The sequence below is a fragment of the Heloderma suspectum genome, chromosome 5 (assembly GCF_057233095.1).
Source record: "Heloderma suspectum isolate Gila_16-S chromosome 5, 16-S_ref, whole genome shotgun sequence".
NCBI lineage: Eukaryota > Metazoa > Chordata > Lepidosauria > Squamata > Helodermatidae > Heloderma > Heloderma suspectum.
The window spans coordinates 164,013,519-164,038,472 of record NC_139462.1 but is presented as its reverse complement, the minus strand read 5'-3'; the positions used below and the strand labels follow the sequence as shown (position 1 = coordinate 164,038,472).

The 24,954-nt window shown below is 44.2% G+C and overlaps 1 protein-coding gene across 7 annotated transcripts in view; it reads right to left on the bottom strand.

The window, feature by feature from the left end:
- CPNE4 (copine 4) overlaps positions 1–24,954 on the bottom strand; it is a 272,750-nt gene that overhangs the window by 180,468 nt on the left and 67,328 nt on the right. For all 7 annotated transcript variants that reach the window (XM_084858175.1, XM_084858176.1, XM_084858171.1 and 4 more), the window contains one exon: positions 2,596–2,778. In XM_084858175.1, the coding sequence (XP_084714301.1) occupies positions 2,596–2,775 (180 nt within the window). In that variant the 5' untranslated portion in view covers positions 2,776–2,778. The remainder of the gene's footprint in view (positions 1–2,595; positions 2,779–24,954) is intronic.

Genomic DNA, 24,954 nt, shown 5'->3' with positions numbered 1-24,954 from the left:
CATGCCACCTCGTGTGCCCTCCAGATGTGTTGGACTACAACTCCCAGCATCCCCAGCCATGCTGGCAGCTGTAGTCCAAACACATCTGGAGGGCACCAGGTTGGGAAAGCGGACCTAATGTGGTTTTTTAAAGAGGGAATAACAGGCATTTATGAATGTTTATAAGACAGACATATTGTTGATGTCAGAGCCACTCTTTCCTGCTAAAGGCAAATTTTTGCTGTGAAATTTGTTTCCATAATTAATGTGCTTTTAAGTGAGTGACCTTATGTAACAACAGAAAAAGCTTTAATTATTGTCAGTGATTAATCTGTTTTGTTGGTTTTATTTTTAATCCTGTTATCCTAAAATTATTTCCAACTTAAAGGTCATTTTACACTTTTGTGATCTCCCAGATGGCAACACTGAGTGTATTTTTTTCTTGTGCGGGAAAAAAGAGACAGTATCTGGTTATAAAATGCTATATTGCTGATTTTTATGTTTCTGTGGTAGTACTGCTGTTTTATTTTAATTTGTGGTGACTTCTGTGGAAGGGTGGCATGAAAATATTATAAATAAAAAAATATACATGTAACAATAATTAATTGCCCGGTATGATAGACGGGACAATTATCTCCACCCTCGATATCCCTGCCCACCAGATCTGTGTAAATAGGGAGAAATTACAGCTCCCTGGATGAATTCATTTAAAAAAAAATTCTTCTCCTGATGGAATGTAATGGAAACCTAAACTTCCAAGTGACTTTAACAGGGTTGTATGATCCCAGTGTTGATATCGCTTGGGTCAATATCTCAAAGACCTCTGAGTTATGTAGAAATATGTCCCCTTCAAAGCTGTACTCAGGAACTAAGAAGACAAAAGGTGCAAAGTTCTAAAGATTTTGAATGTCTACCTTCAGTGAAACTCACAGGGAAGGACGGTGCCCATGCATAGACCTTCTTACTGAACGGGGAGCCATGCATGCAAATAGAAGCTCCTTTCGATTGCTCCATCTTCAAATCCAACACTGGGAATTGTCACACAGTTGTGCAGTCATAAATTCTGAAGTGCAGATGCTCATCATGACAGTTCCCATAGCAACACCCCAAAGGAGAATCCAAAAATTCAGGCAGCTGCATTGATCCATATCAACACGCAGTTTTCATTTCCACTAGTATCAGGTCTCTGGTAAAGCTAATGGATCTTAATTGCCCAATCAAGCCCAAGCCGCCCCAAAATACTTTGCAGTACAACAGGGAACAGTATTTTGTTGCTGGGAAAATTCATTCCTCCCAGCTACCGTGAGGACGGCAGCTAAGCTCAGAGGGAACAGGGAATTCTGTGGGGGTGGGCAGATGACATCAGGGTCCCTGCTGATGAAAAAGTGCCTGGGCTGCGTCCCTGAGAGCCCTGCCTCCACTACACCACTGCTGTCACAACCTGGGCCTTGAGTTTCACGGAGGAGCTGGCCAAGCCACCAGCTGAAGAGCTGGCCGGCCCACGCTCCTGAGGCCAAGCCACCCCCCCACAAGCACCTCCCCCTGCATCTGAGGAGTCGAATGCCTCTTCCACCGCCACATCTGCCCAATGGTGCTGGGAGCATGCTGGGCAGGAGGCCACCAAGCCAAGAAGAAGCACCTGTCCCCAGGCAAGCATCTGGCCTTTTAAGAGTCTCTGCAGGTGTCACTGGGAGATCTAGGGCAGACATGCTGTCCTACTGGCGGAGCTCCCCTTCACTCATGGAAAGGTGCCTCCAGCCGATCCTAACCTGCACCAACCAGTGGGTCTGGGGGTTAGGATTGTGCCCTTAGGTAGCCGGTGCCCAGATTTTTTTTTAATTTTTCCCTAACCAAGGTGCATAGCAGTTAGCAGTGTTTTCTGTCTTATGCCTTTTGACACATCGTGGGCTGCTTTTAAACTCTGATAAGATTCAAAAGCAAGGGGGAGAGAGGCTGGTGCCACTGTTAACGGGGGGGGAAGCTAAACAGTGCTCCAAGTGCAGGGATGAAGAACTGAAGGCCCAGAGGCCAATTCCAGCCCCCCTGGGATCCCAATCCAACCCTCCAGAGTTCCCCAGATGACCACACTGCTGTACTGCAAGAATTCCAAGACACCAGAGACAGCTCCTTAAACGCTTCTTTATTCTAGGCCTTCACAATACCACACACACCTCTTCCCCTTTGTCCCACCCACCCTTTCTCTCAACCAATCATTTGGTGGTTTCCCAGCTTTTGTGCAGTATTTCCCCTGTTCTAAAAGGTTGAAATGCTTCTCGTAAGGCTTAGTTACCTGCACTAAGCGCTTTAAGCTAAAATATGCTGTCATTTTTGGCCCCAACCCTTTTGGCTTTGGCCCCACCCACCACTGAGATCTAGCCCCCAAGAGCTTCTCCAAAATGGAATTCAACCATTGGGCTGGAGGAGGTTCAATATCCCTGTCCTATTGGACGCAACACCTTTTCATATCCCCATACTTCCAAAATGATCTTACTGGACTGCAGTCTAGAAGACTCAAGTTATTGGATGTCTCAGAACAGCAGCAATGGGTACAATCGCAGTAGGACATCAAATCATCTTGGGGAAAAATCTTCCAATATACACCAAATAGACACCTACCTCAAACCACTGCCCGTGAGACTGCATTTTCAGGATGACACAAGGATCTGGCTTGGAGAGGGCATCCCTGTCTGATATGCCTTTGCACGCGACTCTCAATTCTACCTTGGTCAGGCAAGGGCTGCTAAAGATTCCCAGGGTATTGGCTGCTGATTCATAGATGTTGCTCATTTTCTTCATTATCTGTGGGGAGTAAAAGAGTAAAAGTTGCACAACCATTTAAAAACAGAAACACTGTATTTTTGTATTCCCACCAGGGATGTACGGATTTTGTTAAATCTGTTCCATCTGTGATTCCTGGACTATCTGGTAGGGATGTGCGAACTCACTCCCGTCTGGGTTCTCTGGACGCCCACCCAGCCCCTGACCCCACTCGCCGGTCCCCGGACTGTGCCTGAGCCCCTCCCATGCTCAGCGAGCAACCCACACTCACCCCAGCAGCCTCATCAAGCTTGGCGATTGGCTTTTTTTTTTAATGCTGATTGCAAAAATGTGCATGTTTTTGTATGCACGACAATGCACGTATTTGCAAATGCACATATTCTCATGTGCAAAATGTGCATTTTTGCAAAGGCACACATTCGTGTACGTGCAAAAATGTGCATTTTTTGGAAAATGCACATTTTTGAGCATACGCAAATATGTGCAGTCACAAAATGCACATTTTCGCACATACATATATGCACATTTGCAAAAACGCACATTTTTGCATGTGCGCAAATATGCATATTTTTGCGATTGCCGTTTTATTTCTCAAAAAATGGTGGCCGTGAAGCTCGATGAGGCCGGCAGGGTGAGTGCAAGCCATTTGCTGAGCGCAGGCAGAGGGCATGCATGGGCAGGGGCTTGGCGAGCGGGGCTTGGGGGTGCAGGCAAGAGTGGGTCCGATGGATTCCCGGACTGAATTGGGCACCCACACCATCCCTACTGTCAGGTATCTTCTGTTCCGTCATCCGCTCACTGAAAGAATTTGTTTAACCAGAATTCCGTTCTACTTGCGTTACTCTGCACTTGTTCACACTTTGTGCTAATTCACACTTGTGTACTTGCACAAAGTGCTAATGAGTGTTAGCACAAATCCTCCTGAAAAGTGGAAAACCCATCCACAGAACCTGTGTGACTCGGAAAAAGCCAGCGCACTGTGGAATCCGCAGGCTGGATTCACAGAAATCCAAACTCATTTCAATCTATTGTGGATTTCTCCAACCTCCTTAGTTCACACAGAGATTAGTCCTGCAATTAGGGCTCTAGGTAGGACAATTTCTAATGAAAAAAACAATTCCTGATGACCTAATGGTCAAAGCATGTGTGTTCAGCATAAACAAAATCCGGCGTATCATAGGGACTGGTTAAAATTATCAATAATACTACTTATAGTCAGTGCCAGCTCCAGGTTTTGGAGGGCCCTTGGCAAGCCACCCTCAGAGGACCCTGCTTTGACAATGAGTCTTGCCAACTTTGTTACCAACTGCTGCTGCTACCACTTGCTTGCTTGCTTGGCAGAGAGCCAGTGAGCAAGTAGGCCGTGGCGTCTACTACTCCTCCTTCTCCCCACCACCATTCTCTGGGCCAGATTGAGAAGAGGGTGAACCAGCAGGTTACAACGGTGAAGAGGAGGAGCAGGTCCAGGGGGCTCTTGTCAGTGGGCCCCTGCTCAGGTGTGGGCCCTTGGCAGGTGCCCAACTATGCCTACCCTTGACACCAGCCCTGCCAATAATGCATTGCATGCTTCAAATCCATTATAAAGCGAATCACTTGTAACATGTGCAAGAATAGGGAGATTTTTAAATGATAATGTTACATTGATATCGGTATAGGATAGTGGTGGCCAACGTTTCAGACCCTCCAAGACACATATGATAACCTTCACAAGTTTGTCAGCCATAAAGGTCTACCTTTATGCACACATTACATCTGATTTGTTTAATTAATTTGTTGTGTCATCTTCTCCAGTGAATGCTGAAAACAGTGTTGGAGTTTGTAGGGGTCGTTTTAATGTGCTTAGCTTGTTTCTTTCCCCTTAATTCTGATCCAGGAGGGTATTTGGATGAAAAGTGTTTGCAATTTGTTTCACAGTGGCATGTCAGGTTGTGTGCTTTGTGGTGAGTTAGCTATGCACTGCAGATAAGGCACAGGAACTGGCTTCCTTTAACAGCAAATGCAAAGTTTTTCCATTGGGTTTAAAACTTTGATTTTCTCCTGCAAGAATGTATGCAGTTATACAATCACAGGCAGCAATGGTGTCAGATTTTAAATAAGCATCTTTTACATTATTATCATATGGGACTGTGATGCAGGTGTTGATTTGCCTGGATCATACAAAGATCACAAAATACCTAGTGGAATAGGGGAGGGAGCTCTTGGAATTTGCTAGGAGATACAGGACCATGGCTTTAGAGCAAACATAATTTTTGGAAAGCTGTTCACCCTTTTAATCCAAACTCAGCAACAGGGGGAGGGTGAAGTCATAATCCGATCTGTTCAATTTCAGATTATTTAAAATACTGCACTGCTCTAGCTTTCAAAACCAGTTAGATAGGGTGTTAACAACTACATCATTCCAATCTCATTGGACTCTTGAAATGTACGGTAACAGGGCTGGTGATGATTAAAGTAAAGCAACAACTGGATGACTTCAACACTTGAGGGGGGGGGGGAATGTGCCAATGCACTGAAGTTTATTTTCTTATTCAGTGCTGATCTAATAAATTTCTTATCTTTTCTTGACTGATATAACTCACATAACTCATAGAATCATAGGGTTGGAAGGGTCCTACAAGACCATCGAGTCCAACCCCCTGCTCGATGCAGGAAGCCTGATTCCCAGGCGGAATCCCATCCAAATACTAACCAGGGCTGACCCTGCTTAGCTTCCGAGATCAGACAAGATCAGGCACATCCAGCAATTTGATAGTTAATTTCTTCTATATCATTTCAAAAGATCAAAGCTGATCCTTAGCCTTGTTTTTTTCCTCTTTAGGCCAGTTCTTACATCATGAAGGTGGCATCCTTCCAGTGCCAGTATGATGTACAAACGTTGTAGGAGGGATGGGAACCACTACAGCATCAAAGGACAGGTCGGGGCTGTGATCCTTCCAGTATTATCCCCATCACAGGGCTACTCTGTTCCAACATTACTGGAGTGGTGTCAGAAGCAGCAGTTGTGGACCAACCATCCTTTTGCTCCAGTAATGAAATAAATGGTCCTTAGTATAATCCACAATTTGGGATGCTGCACTGAAGTTTGATAGCATGGAAGCTGGATGATCTATAATTATAAAAGAGGGTGTGTCCGTCCGTCCGTCCATCCATCCATGAGCACCATAGTGACAAGACCATGAAACCTAGACACCTGAAATATGGCATGCACACTAAGGGACCATAGGGATGTGAACCTCAGGGGTTATTTTGTTTTTAAGGCATTACTTTCAATGCGTCTGTGTGGTTGGAGCCTACAGTAACATCTTCAGCCACAAGAGGCAGATTTCCTATATCTTTGCAATCCATACAGTTTGACACCATTTGCAAGTAATAACATATTTTCTGGGCCTACAATATCTTTGATTGAAATAAAAAAAATCACACCCAATTTGGACTGCATAAAAGACTGGTAGTCAAATATTCAGCTGCAACTTAAATGGAGAATTGCATTCAAGTATTCATTATTGTAGCTCGCTTTAATTCTCCCTTCGGTATTTCACTAGCACATAATTATTTTATTAGCTGCTTATTCAGTCCTTCACTGATGAGAAGCTAGAATTCCTGAGAGGAAGCTGGTGCAGAAAGATGATAGGCTGGACAAGGAAGTGTCCTATTGAGGTCACACCACAATGCATGTTTCATTCCCTGCCACATTCATTCCCTTCCCTTACCAAGGAAAAGGTACATCATGAGCCACTAAGGGACTTCCTTACAGAGTCATTTCTCATCGACTAGTGAGATTCCTCATGGCAGGAGATATATTTTTAAAAGAGACACAAAACTATAGAAGGCAAGTAAAGGATTCAAACGTCCAAAACACATGTTAAGAATATGGTTTCCTTCCTGTAAAAGAAGTACACATTAAAATCAACAAAGTTAGGGCCAATTCTCAGATATCTGGGTATGGATGTCAAAGTACAAAATACAAAGAGAGAGAGAGAGACTAATAAAACAGAAATACACACACACATATGTGCATGCACGCACACGCACACACACACACACACACACACACACAAGCCTCAGATGAGGCATGAACCTCAGGCAAAGAGTCCTGCGTTGGAGCAATTTGGATTACCTCTGAATATGAGGTGACCTGTGTCTAAAGTGGTATGAGGCAAAGCAGGCTGGCCCTGAGGCTTCGGAAATGCCTCCGAGTTTTTGAAGGGTATTTTCTGGCCAATTTGATTTTTTTTTTTTAACCACCCAGAAGTGTGTCCAAGTTCTCCATATCAGTAGAAAGGAAAGAGGATGCAGAGGAGGAGGTGTCATTCTGTAACTAACAGCTGTAGCTTCCAGCCAAGGAATGGCTTTAGTAGAGCTCTCCTTCTTACTTTCAATCACACGGGATTTGAGAGGAACACATAGAAGGAACTTATTAAGCAGGCAGGCTGCATAGCTTTGGAATTGGGGAGAGCACTGAACTTGCCACTTCTGTTGCCTCCTCTCCCATTGATGTAACCCCAGTAATGAGCTGGCCTCTCAGCTCTGAAACAAAGAGCGAGAAGGACCCCCATCCCTACACTGCCCAAAAGAGGTGTATGCTGGTGTTCTGAAGGCTTTACAAGTCAATACGGCTTTATGGTTTGCACCAACCCTATGCTAACACTGTATCTTTCTGTGTGTATAAGTACATATGAACAACACAGAGTCTTGTGGCACCTTAAAGACTAACGAATGTATTTAGGGTGCAATTCCATGCATGTGTAGACAGAAAAGGGTCCTACAACTTATCCACAAATCTCATTTCAGGTGTGCACCTAAAAACTGTAATGCACAAATTGGCCCTCAGAGTCACTCCTTCCGTAACCAACCTGGTATCCACCAGATGTTCTGGACTACAAGTCCCAGCATTCATGGCTATTGGCAATGCTGTCTTGGGCTGATGGGAGTTGAAGTCCAAAACACCTGGCGGGTACCAAGTTGGGGAAGTCTGCCCTAGGTGATTACTGGCAATGTCCAACAGGGACATTTAAAAAGGCATCCACAGATCCTTACAGGAGATTAAAATTAGGAAGGATTCTCAGAAGCATCACAACTAGAAAACACAAAAATACATTAGAGGTTTTTTTGTGTTCATAAAGAACAGATTGTAGTCTCAGTAGTTCTGCTCTCCAAAATGTGGCTGGCTGGCTGGCTGGCTGATTTATTTATTTATTGCATTTATATCCTGCCTTTTTTTCCTCTTGCAAGGAACCCAAGGCAGCTTACATTTTATCCTCACAACAACAATCCTGTGAGATAGGTTAGGCTGAGAGTGTGTGACTGGCCCAAAGTCACCCAGTGAGCTTCCATGGCAGAGCGGGGACTAGAACCCGGATCTCCCAGCTCCCAGTCCAACACTCTTGCCACTACACCACACTGGCTCTTGATTGAGGCTGTGATCCTATATACAGTTACCTCAAGCCCTATTGAACCCATTGCACTAGCTTACACTACTGGCATTGCACTAGAGGTCACTTACATTAGAGTATGTCAATTGCATAAGTACAGTGGCCCCTTTGGATACCGCCCATTATTCTGAAGTTGATGCGATGGCTTCCTTAATTCCAACTGTGTATATTTTCACTCCATGTAACATTTGAGAATGTTGCATCTGAACTGTGCAGAATTTTGAATAAACATCTGCAGCAATGACTTCAGATCATCAGTCAGAAAGAAAGGCCACTAAATTTTCATGCATACTAATGACTGAAATCCACTGAAGCAAATGTTCATTTCAGTGTTCCTTCTCAATGTAATTATAACACAACAATGGTTTGCAAGCAACTTCTTTCTGATGCTTCCCAAATAGGTTTCCAATGTTAATTTTTATGACTTTCCTGTCAACTCATTTTACAGATGGCAAATCACAGAGGTTAAGCAATTTACTCAAAGACCATATCACAAGGGCCTAAGATCATGCTTCTCTATATATTTAAAGATCACTTGAGGACATGCGAGCTACGAGCTTCAAGGACTTTAAAATTGTACTTATTCTGTTTGAAAGATACTACAATAATGAAGCAAAGGGCTTGTGGGACTTCAAAATAAGTGTGTTGGCTGCTTAGGCATTCTGGGTTTTAGAAGTGGATCCAACCTAGGAGAAAATCCCCAGCTATCAGTTTCTTCTCCATCTATATCCTGTCTATTGGTTGCTCTTCGTCCAACAAAACAATATAAGGGCAGCAGTTATTAAACTTTGTTGCAGGGCCACATATGAGCTGACTCACCCAAACAACCAGATGTGGTGATCCATGGCTTGAGTAGAATAGTGTTGCAGCTGACTGTATGGGGAAGCAGTTTTATGATTGTTTCAGCCGGGGTTTTTTTGTACGTTCTGTTCATTTTAGCAAGGTATGCACAGTAGACTTTTTTTGTTAGATTGTCTAAAAGGCAGCCAGCAAGAAATTAAATCCACATTTACCACAACTCATTCTGGGAAGCTATGCCGTGGCAGGATAAATGAAATTTAGGCAAAGACTGAAGCATTCAGACCACTTCTTCAGTACCATGGCCAGCTCTAATGACTATCTACTCCTGTCCTCTTATCAGCTCAGGGTGAATATGTTTGGTGAATGAGGCTCAGGGGAAAAGCAGAGGGTGGATGGGATGCTTAATCCTTCCACATTCTCCCTACAGCAACTCCCTCCAGCCGTCTCCCCTTTCCCCAAGTGGTATCCAAGATGGGAAATAAACCTGGCTGGCGGCCCTGAGATAAAGTGGCAGGTGAGGGGAGGTGGCAGGTGAGGGAAAGATCAAGTGCCTTTTCCCACCCATCTTCTGAAAACAGCCACTCCTGCATTCCCATTGTCCAACAAACATGGGGTTGGAGATCTGTGTTTCCTGACGTAATGTGCAGTTCTGCCTTGGTTTGGTTGAGCCCTTTGACCATGTTTGTTTTCAGTCCTTTCCTCTTCATTTTGTTCTTGCTCTTTATGCCTCCTGCTCTTAACTGATCTCAGGATTCACAGTCCAATCCTATGTGTGTTGACTCAAAAGTAAATCCCACTAACTTTAATAGGACATGCTAAAAAAAAGTTGAAAAAGTAAAAAAGTAAAAGTAAATCCCACTAATTTTAATAGGATATGCTTAAAAAAGCATATCCTATTAGCTTTCTAGTCTTTTAGCTTTGCTATTTTCAATCTCTGCACTGCTGCTAGGTTTTATTCTAGGTTTATTCTGGTTGTATTGTTTTATTGTAGTTTTAATGCTTTTATATTTTATATTTTTTTTTTACTGTGTGCTTTTTGGTTTTAATTTTTGTGAACCGCCCAGAAAGCTTCGGCTATTGGGCGGTATATAAATGAAATAAATAAATAAGTAAAAGTAAAAAAAAGTTTAAAAAGCAAAAAAAGAGTAAAAAGTAAAAGTAAATCCCACTAATCTTAATAGGACTTGCTTGTAGGACATTCAGCATAGAACTGTATTCTTGGTAACATTCCAGCTTCTATTAAGGTACCTTAGGGCTGCAAATCCTTACGATACTATACACTTACCTGGGAGTTAAGTAGGACTTGCTTCTGAGAAGACATGGATAGGATTGTGCTATAAAATACTTTCCAAAATGGCATTTAAAGGTTCTCTCTTCCCTTTTTCCTTTCTCTCTCTCTCTCTCTCTCTCTCTCTCTCACACACACAACATTTTACAACCATTTAACATCACAGATATCAGCTGACATCCACTGAATGACAGAGAGTCTTCTATCATCCACTATTCAAGACAACCATACAAGAAGGGCAGAAAATGTATTCTCTACAGACCAGCTCTGATCAATCTCTATGGTGATGATGCTACAGTCTATTAAAGTTATCTTGGTTAATGAAGACAAAATGTAAACTGTCAGCCCTAAATGGAATATATATTATCCTTTATTAAGAAAAAGGCGAGAGGTGAGCTATATCCTTCCAAAGAAAAGGCCAATGCCATGAAAAAATAATTTATCCAGCTTCACCACTGATATTTGTGCAACTCAGGCAACAATCAGGGACAATGATTTAAAATGACATCTATGGAAAGAGGGAAACAGCTCTTCACAAAATGAGCAACATCAGTAAATCCAGCAAGACGACAAGATGAGAAGAACTGCTGATTGCACAACTGTGAGTGCTAGGAAGATCTCTTACTGCAGCTAATGTAGTTGGACAGCAGGCTAGAAGGTCTTAGAACAAAGTGCAGACTGTGAAAATGGAAATATGCACATCTCTCACAATTCAAAAGGACTAATCTAATCAGCTGTTTGAAGTATCGTGTTATAAGTGGGAGCCACACTAGAAGGAAATAAAGACATCTGATGTCTAATAGAACAAGGTATATTAATTCAGCTCAACTTGAAGTGAGGAAACGCAATGGGTGGCTGTCTTTTCAAGCTCAGTGGAGGAGAAGGCTATCAATGGCTACTAGTCACAATGGCTATATATTTATTTCCTCCAGCATCAGCGGTGGTATATCTCCATATGCCAGTTGCTGGGGAACATGAGCAGGGGGGTGCTACTGCATACATGTCCTGCTTGTGCACTTTTCATGGGCATCTGGTTGGCCACTGTGTGAACAGGATGCTGAAATGGATAGCCTTTGGTCTGATCCAGCAGGGCTCTTCTTATGTCCTTTTGAAACTGAATTGCTATTCAAGCTGCTATTCAAGCTGAAGGTTTGTATCATCATATAAACTGCGGCAGTCTGTATCAACTTGAATGCTTATACTGAAGGTCAATACCAACTGGCACTTACCAAGTAGTAAGCCACCTGGTAATCAGTGGTGCTCTGAAAAATGGAGAAGAGAATTTGAACATTTGCCAGATTCTGTTGAAGCTTGGATGCATGACAGAATCCTCCCCATCACTTGGAAAGATGTCAGACCGTTTATCAAACAGTACTTTTCCCCAGAGTACATATAACCCCTTGGTGAACTGGCTTGCTGTATCATCCTGAAGCCCCTTGGAACATGTGGGTTGTGGGGGAAGCAGGTGGTACATTGTTGCATCTAGTCCCCTAAATAGGCACCATGCAGTCATGCGTTGCAATGCTTCTGTGCTTATACTAGCCATTTCTTATCACAGACAAAATGCAGATCCTCTCACCAATACATCCTAGCACAAAAGACACTGATGTCCATAAGGCATGACTGCCAAACCGATATAGGGAACACCCCCAGTTAACATCCATTCTTCTGTCTGTGACTGAACCCCATAGAAGAACCACTGCCAAGCATCAAGGTGTAAGGCTGTGGAGTGTCTGCAGTCCTTGCTATGGATGGCTTGGTAAGCAGGGGGGAGCACACTGTGGTCATCAAGACCTGATGTCAGTGGGGTGGTGAATCCACTCCGGGTTTCAGTCAGAACCAGTCAGAGCTCTAAAGGAGCTATCCAACGTGCTTCTGAACCTTGGATACCTCCTTTAGAGCTCTGACTTGTTCTGACTGAAACCCAGAGCAGACCCGCCGCCCCACTGACATTGGAGCCACCAGCATCCACTGGTCTGGACCTGTAGGAGCTGGAGCAGCCTTTCCCAGCCCTGGTGCCCTCCAGAGGTTTTGGAGTTCAACTCCCATCAGCCCCAGCCAGATGGGCAATGGTCAGGAATGCTGGAAGTCTTATAGTCCAAAACATCTGCAGGGTACCAGGTTGGAGAAAGTTGGACCAGAGACAGGACCAAGGCTAATCCAATTCCGTCAATGAAGGGCTGACAGAATGAAAGATGCCTGACAATCCATGAAACACAGACAGAACAGATTTAACAAAATCTGGACATCCCTCGTGTCTATCTAATTAAAAAAAAAATGATGTGCAGTCAAATATCACATGCATCCTACACATGGGACTGGGGAGCAGCTAGGACACAGGGGCAAACTTTCATGCAAGACATAGCAGAAAGCCAAGACCAAACTTCAGTGCAGGGGAGTCAAATGTGGTGTATTGGAGAAGTAAACTCCACTGCCCAGCAAATGCGATACATTTTGCACCAATTCCCCCAGGAGTTGTGACGATGTGTGTGTGTGTGTGATCAGTAGAAGGACCAATTGGTAGCTTCTCGAAATACCTCTCCCCATCCAACCCCAATATGCCACACTTTTACATCTTACTTGCCCAAATCTCTAACCACAGCACACCCTGCACACTCTCCCCACCCTCCCCCAGGTTACAAATACTGGCAAATAGCAGATTACATCTCTGTGCTACTAACTGTGCTATTAATGTGCTACTAATGTCTATTATCTTTCAGAAATCATGGAGGACGGGGGAAGTGCCCGATGACTGAAGGAGGGCTAACATTGTCCCTATCTTCAAAAGAGCAAAAGGAGGAACCCAAGAACTACAAACCGGTCAGTCTGACATCAATCCCTGGGAAAATTCTGGAGCAGATGATAAAGCAATCCATCTGAAAGCACCTTGAAAACAATGCAGTGATTACTCGAAGTCAACATGGATTTGTCAAAAACAAGTCCTGCCAGATGAATCTGATCTCATTTTTTGATCAGGTAACCTCCCTTGTGGACTGTGGGAATGCTGTGGACATAATATACCTTGACTTCAGCAAAGCTTTTGGCAAAGCGCACCATGATAACCTGATGAGCAAACTAGCTCAAAGTGGGCTAGATGAAACAACGATCCGGTGGATCCACAGTTGGCTACAGAATCGGACTCAAAGAGTGCTTATCAATGGGACCTTCTCAAACTGGGGAGAGGTAACGAGCAGGGTACCGCAGGGCTCAATCCTGGGCCCAGTGCTCTTCAACATTTCTATTAATGACTTGGATGAGGAGATGCAGAGAATGCTGATCAGATTTGCAGATGACACAAAATTTGGCAGGATAGCTAATGCCCTGGAAGACAGAAACAAAATTCAAAGTGATCTGGATAGGCTGGAGTACTGGGCTGAAAACAACAGAATGAAATTTAAAAGGGATAAATGCTAAGTTCTGCACCTAGGAAAAAGAAACCAAATGCACAGTTACAAGACGGGTGATACTTGGCTCAACAACACTACAAGCGAGAAGGATCTTGCAATTGTTGTAGATCACAAGCTGAATATGAGCCAACAATGTGATGTGGCTGCAAAAGAGGCAAATGCTATTTTGGGCTGCATTAATAGAAGCATAGCTTCCAAATCCCGGGAAGTACTAGTTCCCCTCTACTCAGCACTGGTTAGGCTTCATCTTGAGTACTGTGTCCAGTTCTGGGCACCACACTTTAAGAAGGATGCAGACAAACTGGAAAAGGTTCATAGGAGGGCAACAAAGATGATCAGGGTACTGGAAACAAAGCCCTATGAGGAGAGACTGAAAGAATTAGGTATGTTTAGCCTTGAGAAGAGAAGACTGAGGGGAGAAATGGTAGCACTTTTCAGGGACTTGAAAGGTTGTCAGAGAGAAGAAGGCCAAGATCACTTCTCGATCAGCCCAGAGTGCAGGAGATGGAAGCCAGATTCTGGCTGAACATCAGGAAAAACATTTTGACTGTTAGAGCAATATGACAATGGAACCAATTACCTAGGGAGGTGTTGGGCTCTCCCACACTAGAAGCATTCAATATGAAGCTGGACAGCCATCTGTCAGGGATGCTTTGACTTGGATTCCTACACTGAGCAGGGGGTTGGACTTGATGGTCTTATAAGATCCTCCCAACCCTACTATTCTATGATTCTATGATAATTTAAGCCAGGTGGGGGAATGGCTGATGCTGTGGCATACATCACCTGCCCTAGCAGGTCAAGTCCCTTTGCCCTACTGAGGTCATAATTTCCTAATCTTAAAAGATGGATGGAATATGATATTGGTGTAGTGAGCCATGACAGAGACCCTAACAAATCTGATAAAGTCTTTAGCCCTGAGGTTTAACAGGCCTGCTTTGCCCAAATGGAAACATCATGTACATAGACAGGGGTATTGACTTTTCTGCCAGAGAGAGAATGGACAAAGATCAACAGGAGTTTACCTGCTAGATCAACTAGAATTCTAAGGTAGATAAAAGGATTTCTGCCTGCATAGATTTGTATATTGAAATATGCTACAGTGGGGAAATGTGCCCATTTTCAGAAACAGTACAGTTTCAACGGTGCCAGTGGAACTACCTTTGTATCTATACTGATTTCCTGGGTTCTTCCAACCAGGCATTTTCTCTACTAAAATTCATTACTTACCATAGTAAGCTACCAGCACAGTTACCTACTATCTACAAGTCAGTAAACCCAGGATGCCTTAATTTATAACCTACCATAATACCATAATTTAAGTTATTGCTATGTATAATATTATCATATATGATAAAGTATTACTACTTATAATACAATAGCTATAAGTAATGGAATGTTGTACTTACTATGTCTGTCAGGGGCAGGGAACCTCGGTGCATGGGTCAAATCCGGCCCTTGTTGGGTCCAAATCGGGCCCTTCAGGGTTCTCCATGTGGCTACACCCTCTTTTCCTGCCCACACTGCTTTCCTGAGTGCTGATCATTCAGTGGTTTTCCAGCCTATGCACACTTTTCCACCATTCTTGATCTATATAATCAGCAGTCAAGTGTATGACTGAGGTTTTACAAATTTGAGGTGGGCACGTGCATAGACAACCCCACAAGGGAAGGTCCTTGCCACCTCTCCATAAATCTCACACTTGTTATTATCTCAAAAATACTCTATATTTTATTTTACTCTGCCCGCACATAAGCGGCTTCTGGCTGACCCCAGTCAAATTGATATACAAAAGCTTGGCAATAGTAGCAGCAACAGGACGAAGAGAAAAGGAAACCTTGCCACTTTTTATTTTTTATTTTTAGGTATGCTGTCAGTTGCTGAACTTCAAAGTAATTGAACAACCTCAAGCCTGTCAAGCATTTTTCTCTCACTTCACCAGATGCATTACATGTCATCAAACACAACCCCACTCTCAAAGAAAGAAAAATTGGACTTCAAAACCATTTGGAGCTATCTGTCCTTTATCCACAGCCCAGTTCTATTGTTAGCCATAAAGTTAGCCTGTCAGTTACAGAAAATATAGGAAAGACTTCAGTCCTCAGCACAAGGGTGATGTATGTGGTGTCCTTATTTTCAAAGGCTAGGATGGAGAGAAAGCATACATATATTTGGTCAGCTCTTCCCATTACTCATCAGAGCTGGCTCAAGACATTTTGCTGCCAGAGGCAAAGGACAATATGGCACTCCCTCCCCAGTCCACATACAGAAGCTGACCGCCCCAGCAGTTGAATCGTACTTCAGCATTAGTGATGGGATAGTGTCTTCCACCACACCTGCAAACCCAAAATTACATCTTCCATTTATTGGCTCTTTTTATTCCCCTTTCCTTCCCTCTACTCCCCCATCCCCAACTTCACCTTTCTCGTCCCCTTTTGCCAAGTTCCAGAATTGGCACTGAAGCCACAGCATGGGGCTCCAGAGATCAACATGGGATGAATGTGCAAGTTTTGTCTTGACCCCGGCCACTGGAACACAAGGCTGGCATTCCAATTGGTAGTGCCTTGGACAGGGCAGGCCCAAGACATGTTGCTACTTGAGGCGAATGACAAGATGGCATCCTCATTCCATCTACAAAAGCCGACCAGGTGGGAACTTCTATCTTAGTTCAATCCTGGTGATGGGACAGCATCCTCCCCTGTGCAGGGTGGCCACGTCTCCTCCTTTTCAGAGGACAGTCCTCTCTTTGAAGGGCTGTCAGAGAACTGTTCTCTATTTTCAAGGCATCATTTATTTTGAAGGGCTGTCCCATCCAAGTCCAGTTTCAAGATAATGAACCACCCAGAGGAAGAGCTGGGCCTTGGAGTTGCCCATCAGCGGTACCTGGACAACAGACTGAGCAAGGCACCCAGGTCATAGAATCATAGAATAGTAGGGTTGGGCCTACAAGACAATCGAGCCAACCCCCTGCTCAGTGCAGGAATCTAAGTCAAAGCATCCCTGACAGATGGCTGTCCAGCTTCACCTTGAATGCCTCCAGTGTGGGAGAGCCCACCACCTCCCTAGGTAATTGGTTCCATTGTCGTGTTGCTGTACCAGTCACGAAGTTTTTCCTGACGTTCAGCTGGAATCTGGCTTCCTGTAACTTTTGCTATGTCTAAATTTGCATCTCTCTTTATAAATTGGCATATGCAAATCCGTGTGCTCCTTTGTCCCCTTTTTGGTGGTGCAGTTCCTCTTTTTTTGGTAATTCATAAGTGGCCACCCTATGGCTTAGAGTAGGGGGTGAAGGCAGGCCACCTGTTGCACATACTCCTCTACGCTCCAACACCTCACTGCCACTCCCTGCCCCCCAGCATCTGCTGTCCAAGGTGGTGGCCCCACCTGCCTAATGGTAAGGCCAGCAGTGGTCTTGGAATGGAAGTCTGTGGACTTACCTGCCCACCACCAGGGATGTACATTTGCCTTGTGTCAATCCCAGCTAGCCCTCTAGGATGAACACCAATTCTATCTTTGGAGAGAAGCGAAGGCAGGGAGCAAATCTGATCTTGCTTCCATTTTAGTGGGTTATCAACCAACAGAAGTTTTCTTTCATTAAAACTGTTGCATCCGAGCACCCGGCCGCAGCAGGACATGCCACCAACCAAATAAAGACCTCTCACGTTGCCATATGGTTTTAGCCAACAGTTTGTCTCCTACAAGGGCAGGGTTGATTGTTTCTTTGTTTGCTGTTGCTGTTTTGCCCAATGCACCGTGAATTAGGAAACAACAGATAGCCAACATATGTCCATCAGCTCACTTTCCCCAAGTGTTGAAATGTATTTTCCAAGGCAAATCTTGTCACCATGACAATGACACTGTACTGTAGCCATTCGAGAGATTTTAGAGCCATAATGGGGAAGGAGGGGAGGGTCCTTCATTAGCTGGACTGCTTTTTATCTTGCATAGTGTTCAGTGGCCAAATTTTGCTTTAATTGATGCTACAAGTGGATCAACTAATTGCAGAAATAGGAAGAAGAGGGGATTCACCTTCGTGTATCTGAATAATAATTAACTTCTGTATGACACAGGGGCCATACGAATCATTCGGAAGATCTGGCCCCAGGCTTGTGACTGGCCATGACAACGGAGGCTCAGCAGCCTTTTGAGCTGAAGAGTAACGTTTTCCCTTACAAGCAAGCATCCAAACCCAAGTACCAGACACAGACACAGAAGGGGCCTAGGAGGCCATCAAGTCCATCCCCCTGCTCAGTGCAGGAAGCCTGATTCCTAGGCAGTCTCCCATTCAAGTACTAACCAGGGCTGACCCTGCTTAGCATCAGATCATTACCCAAACACACAGGGCTGGATGCAGATTGATGCTGAATCAACTGTGCTGATGGAAGTGGGCTTCTCCGCCCTCTCCTTCCGATGGCAGCTCCTCCAGCCCCTTGAAAATGCTACACAGAGAGTTAGGAGACCCTGCTGGATGGGGTGAGCTGTGGTGTGTAGGGAGAAGGGGTCCCCCAAAATTGGGTGGAAGGACCTTCTGCAAGTGGAGCCCTTCTCCTCATAGAAGGTCCCTTCTACTGCAAGGCAGATCCTGGATCCAGCTCTTGCTCAGGAACAGATGACCCTGATGCTGGCAATCTTACAACCTAACCCTCTGTTTGTTTATGGAGAAAGAACTCCCCCCACCACACACACACACCTCAGTTCAACTGGACGTACTCCCAAATAAGTGTACACAGGCTGATAGCCAGAGAGACATTACTGAAATTCACAAATAAGCCAAATCAGACTGCTTGTAGCAAGTACAGGTAAGTGGCGGTTATGCTTGTAGTAAGCTTGTAGTAAGTCTGGTAAATGGGGGTTATGCTTGTAGTGAGCTTGTAGCAAGTACAGTTAAGTGGGGGTTATGCTTGTAGTAAGCTTGTAGTAAGTATGGTAAATGGGGGTTATGCTTGTAGTAAGCTTGTAGTAAGTCTGGTAAATGGGGGTTATGCTTGTAGTGAGCTTGTAGCAAGTACAGTTAAGTGGGGGTTATGCTTGTAGTAAGCTTGTAGTAAGTATGGTAAATGGGGGTTATGCTTGTAGTAAGCTTGTAGTAAGTCTGGTAAATGGGGGTTATGCTTGTTGTAAGGTTGTAGCAAGTACAGGTAAGTGGGGGGTTATGCTTGTAGTAAGCTTGTAGTAAGCCTGGTAAGTGTAATAGGCCTTCCCTGACCCAGTGCCCTCTAGTTATATTGGACTACAACTCCCATCATTCCCAGCCATGCTGGAGAGAACCAAGTTGAAGAAGGCTGAGTCAGGGGGTTGGGCTAGGACTGGGGAGACGGGTCCAAATTTATTCATTTACAACTTTTGTATCCCGCCCTATATCATTATGATCTCAGATAGCCATGAATCCTCAGATAGCCATGAAGCTCACGGGGTGATCTTGGTCCAGCGTCTCCCTCTCCCTCTCCTTTCTCTCCCAACCTACCCTACAGCACAGGGCTGTCGTGGGGATAAATGAGATGGGGGAGAGACCTGTGCATGTCAGCTTGAGCTCCTTGAAGGAAAGGTGGGATATAAAGATAATAAAATAAAAACAAATAAAATGGGTAGCCTGCATGCAGAACAGCACACTACAGCTGCTGCAGTGGAATGTTCAGGCCATAGAAAATCCTTGGTTGGGTGGAAGTCGGTTGTGTGCTGCCAACAGGTATCCTATTTTCAGCCACTGAGCCCCAGCACAGAGTGCTAGACTTGCTGGGGGCAAAGCCAGTTTGAAAACACACAAATAAATAAGCAAACAAGAACGCAAACTCACTGCTGTCCATGTGAATTGGAGAAAGTATAAAAGGAGCAATAGGTCATGTCATGGATGAGGGCAAGCGAACGATCCTCATATCACAGTGGTCACATTCTCCTAATGTAACCTGGCAGCTCCATCAGCAGCTTTCAGCTCTGCCAGCACACTTATCCACAGTGATGCCTCGAGATCATTCAAGTGACAGCTGAACTGTATCGCATGTGGCGGCGGGGAAGGAAATTAACTTCATGCCAAACCACCACCAAACTGCAACCCTCCCCTTCCCAACAACACAGAAAACAGAATCACAGTGAAGGCCATTTCAGGAAGAGGCACGACCTCACGCAAACACTTCCACCAGGATGCTCATCCCCAGGAAATCATTTCAGAAATCGTCTGATCTCCCTTGCTTGACAAGCTCATGTTCTTACTGCACTGAAAGTTTGCAAAGGCTGTCCTGTGATTGGTGGCCATGGTTATACCAGTACTGATCGCGACAATACCGAGAGAACGGTGTCTTTAGGCAATGATACATGAAAAAAGGACTTCTCAGTCGCTCTGTTCAGGCTTGTGTACATGAACAGTTTTAATTAGCAACACAGCAAGAGGCAGCTCATCATATAGCAAGCAATTAAGTATCAGGGGGTTTACCTCCGTGATTCATCTACTGAGGGATGTGCAGTGAGCTGGTATTTTTGCATCCTAAACACACTTTCATCCATAAATGATATCCCAGGGTGCCCTATTCCTGACTGTATAGAATACCCCCACTGGCTCCCTTTCCTTCTATTTTTATCTGCCACAGTTGTATAGCCAATGGAGATGTGAAAATGGGACACCAGGTCGATGATGTATTATTTTAGTACCATATTAGCATCACTTCCAACAGAGGGAGAGGAAAGTAGGTGCCCTTATTTTATATTCAACAAGCATGGGGAACTGTTGTGGCAACAGTGAGCTACTGGAACCATCAAGGCATTTCTGCAGAAATCTGGTGGCCTTCCCCATTCAAGGGTTTTTGAAAGTTCAGCTTGAGAACAGACATTTCCCTTTATGCCGGACAATGCTTCTTTATATGGAGATATCATCAACCCGTACATTTTATTACAATATATCTCACTCTAAAAAGTATTCACTTTCTCAGAACACTGAGATTTTAGGAAATATTCAATAAACAAAAAACCTTTCAGTTTAACGTGTTGTATTGAGGGCTTTCCATGTTTGCTCAAGCTCCAAAATGCCTGGAAATTAAAGGCCATCCCCTTAACAGGCGTGTTGTTTCGGCAATAAGCGTATGGTATCCAATGCAGTGGTTCACCATTACCATGGAGCTGACTGGCTGTCAGTGTCAGAGTGGTGGACCTAAGTCCCAGATGTGCCTGTTTGCTGGAATAGACACATGGACTCTATGCAACTGAAGCTATCATGCAACTCAAGCTACCATTCTACATTTCAAGTACTCAGCTGACAACCAATACCATTAACATAGAATGGAAAAGCACACTTCTTCAAAACGTACAAATAATTTATACCTCTTCTGGGGCATAGCATATAGTGCACCTTCTACCTTACCTAAGCTGACAACCTGATTACAAAAAGATGCTGGGAAAGTGTTACTACAAAGTAAACCCCATGTAAGTCTGGGGCCGGGGAGACAGACAATACCCTGTCAAACTGCTAGTGGCCACTCACCAAACTTTAAACTCCTATACATAAGCCATTTCTTGCCCTTTCTTCCTCAGCTTCAATACAGACCATTCTCAAATTCACCTCTCCACATTGCCAAGTTTCAGATCAGTCCATTGAGCAATATTTTCAGTATAAGCCATAGAACCTACTGCTTCCCCAATCTCTGGTTATACTGGTAGAATGTGATTCAGCAAACTCACCCTTAACTGTAGAGCCCTATAATTATTTTTCTGTGACCATCTTTGCAGGATACTTTTGTGCAGAGGAGTGTTATCTAGAAAGTGAATAGCACAACACTAGCTTGACAAGATCCTGCATCACAGCCTGAATACTTAAGTTGTCTTATGATCAAGTCCTTGACGCTGTTACGTAGCATATGTTATAGAGTTGAGCAAAAGGGTGCTGAAAGATACAGCTCTGGAGCAAATGCAGAATTTTCACAACAAGAAGTGAGCTTGGGCACGGCAATGAATTTGTCAGGAGCAGAACTGAGCAAGTAATGCATGCAGCATCCTTGTAGTACCCTGGTGCATGGCTTTTTCATTTTTTTGTCAAGAAGTACAGCCAGCCAGATGGCACTGATCCTTAGTTAGGCACCTGCCAAGGTTATTTCAAGCTGATGTGAAGGTTAAACAAAGGATCATTCAACAGTATGGTCAATTATGACAATTTCTCCCCTTCTTTGTAAATGGATTTGCATTTTTCCTGCAGTAGCACTGTATTTGTGCCTCTTGTTGACAACTGTCAACCCACTTAAGCCCCCTGTGTGACAGATTCAGCCGTTCAATATTGGTGAGTTCAGGGGGCGCCGCCATCCTTAGCACCTCTGCGATGCAATTTCAACTGAACTGGATTGCATGTAACCAGGGGTAGGCATGGTTGGACACCTGCGAGGGCCAACACCCCAGCGGGGGCCCAATGACAAAAGGCCCCTGGAGTTGCTCCTTCTCTTCACCATTGCAGCCTACTTGTTCAGCTGACTCTCGCTCTGGCCCAGACAGCAGTGGTGGCGAGAGGAGGAGCAGAAGATGCCACTGGCTCTGTGCCTGTCAAGCAAGCAAGTGGTGGCAATGATGAGAAAGAGAAGGATCAATAGCAGCTGGTGACAATGGTGGTGAGAAGGGAGACTTGCTGAGGGAGAGGAGAGGGTCTTGCCCAAGGGCCTTCAAAATGCTGGAATCAGCATTGCATGGAAGACAAGAGTGGGCCATGGAGCATATATTCCACAGAGTGTCACCCCTCTTTCACAGAATACATGATATGTCTGTCAAGATTATTTTGGGGTCAGCTGGAGGTAACTCAGTCAGAACAGGGTACCTCTGGCTGAGCCTGAATGAAATGGAGTCAGCTGCAGCCTATTCAAGTGAGTGGGACTGATCTGGGGGGAAATGCTGTGTTTATTATGACGAGTGGACTCATCTGTTGTGTGTTAAGGCCTGGTTTACACTTGGCCATCTTCACTGGATCCCTTGTCAAACTGGAACAATAGCAGTGGGTAACAATGGTGGTGAGAAGGGAGACTTGCTGAGGGAGAGGAGGGTGTCTTGCCCAAGGGCCTTCAAAATGCTGGAACCAGCACTGTATGGAAGACAAGAGTGGACCATGGAGCATATATTCCACAGAGTGTCACCCCTCTTTCATAGAATACAGGAGCCAACATAGATGGTGATGGGTCTGGAGACCAAGCCAAAGGAGCTGGGTATGCTTAGCATGGAGAAGAGAGGCTTAAGAGGTGATATGACAGGCATTTTCAAATATTTGAAGGAGAAAAATTGTTTCGGTTACTCCAGATGATAGGACCTCTACCAATGGGTTCAAATTACAAGAAAAAGGATTTAAAGTAAACATTAGGAAGAACCTCATAATGATATGGGCTCTTCAACAGTGGAACAGGCTACTTCAGAAGGTGATAAGCTCTCCTTTGTTAGAGGTTTTTAAGCAGAGTCTGGATGGCTACCTATCAACTGTAGCAGCTGATTTCCTGCATAGGCAGAGGTTGGGCTAGATGGCTGTTGAGGCCCTGTCTAACCTGATTCTATGATTCTCTTAGAGCACCCAGTCCTATACCATAGGTGAAACTAAGGCAGTGTGAATGTAATCAGTTGGATAGTGACCCCTGGGAATCCCATGTAAACTGTTGTACACTTTCGGAAGGAAGAGGAGGATGTAAAGCACATTAAATGCTTTATAAATCTTCTCCCCCAAGATATAATATATATCATTCTCTGGACCCAGATCCAGACCAGAAGTGGGGGGGAAATACTATTACTATTTCACATGGAAGTGAGGAAAGTCTTATTAATGTTTGTCAAATATGTTTGGAGATATTAAAATCTTTAATCTCCCAAAGTAATTTGGGGCATAATGTGCTTCAATAATCAGAGGAGTTTATTTTGAAGTCACATAAAAAAATAATCAGGAAGCAGTTCAAGCTAAAAATAAAGATAAACTGGCAGAGGAACAGATGTCTGGGAGAAGCTGCACAATTTCTGTCAAACTGCAAGTTTTAAAGAAGAATCTGGATAAACATCACAGGATGGCTTTGGCATAGGTTCATCTTTGCCCGGATAAGGGACCGGAATTAGATAATGACATCTGAGGTCCTTTCCAGTCCCATGAGTTGATAGTTCTGTGACTCCGAGCCTTACATTCACAGAAGTTTCCATCTAGATATTTACACCAGTTACGCTGCAATCCTATATACACTTACCTGGGAGTAAGCCCCATTGAACTCAATGGGATCTACTTCTGAGTAGACAGCTTGCATTGCCAGATGAGATAGCAAAATAATGTTAAATGTAGGACTGTAACATTTGCAGCAGAGCCCTATTCATCCTATTCATGTCTCCTCAGAAGTAAGTCCCATGGAGTTCAATGAGACTTACTCCCAGGTTAGTGTGTATAGGACTGCAGCTTTAAATCAATTTGTCAATTAAAAAAAAGGTGTGATCAAATAAAAAGTTGCTGTGTTTAATCAGGCTACAGATATAACACACACACACATACACACACACACACACGTATGTATGTATGTATATTGCAACAACTTAAAAATACCTGAAGACGGCTGACACTAAAGTCTCTTCTAAAATGCCTACAGAATATATGAGCATTACCTAAAAACAAACAAAAAATGCTCTTTGCATCAGAATGGTTTTGTTGTTGTTGTTGTTCAGTCGTTCAGTCGTGTCCGACTCTTCGTGACCCCATGGACCATAGCACGCCAGGCCTTCCTGTCCTGCGCTCTCTCCCGGAGCATGCTCAAGTTCATATTCATTGCATCGGTGATGCTATCTAGCCATCTCATCCTCTGCCGTCCCCTTCTCCTTTTGCCTTCAGTCTTTCCCAGCATCAGGGTCTTTTCCAGGGAGTTTGCTCTTCGCATTAGGTGGCCAAAATATTTGAGCTTCAGCTTCAGTATCCATCCTTCCAATGAGCACTCAGGGTTGATTTCCTTTAGGATTGACTGATATGACCTCCTTGCAGTCCAGGGGACTCGTAAGAGTCTTCTCCAGCACCACAGTTCGAAAGCATCAATTCTTCGGCGCTCAGCCTTCCTTATAGTCCTTATACTCCTTGCAGTCCAGGGGACTCGTAAGAGTCTTCTCCAGCACCACAGTTCGAAAGCATCAATTCTTCAGCGCTCAGCTCTCACAGCCATACATTACTACTGGGAAAACCTTAGCTTTGATTAGACGGACCTTTGTCGGCAAGGTGATGTCTCTGCTTCTTACTATGCTGTCTAGGTTTGCCATAGCTTTCCTCCCAAGGAGCAAGCGTCTTTTAATTTCATGGCTACAGTCA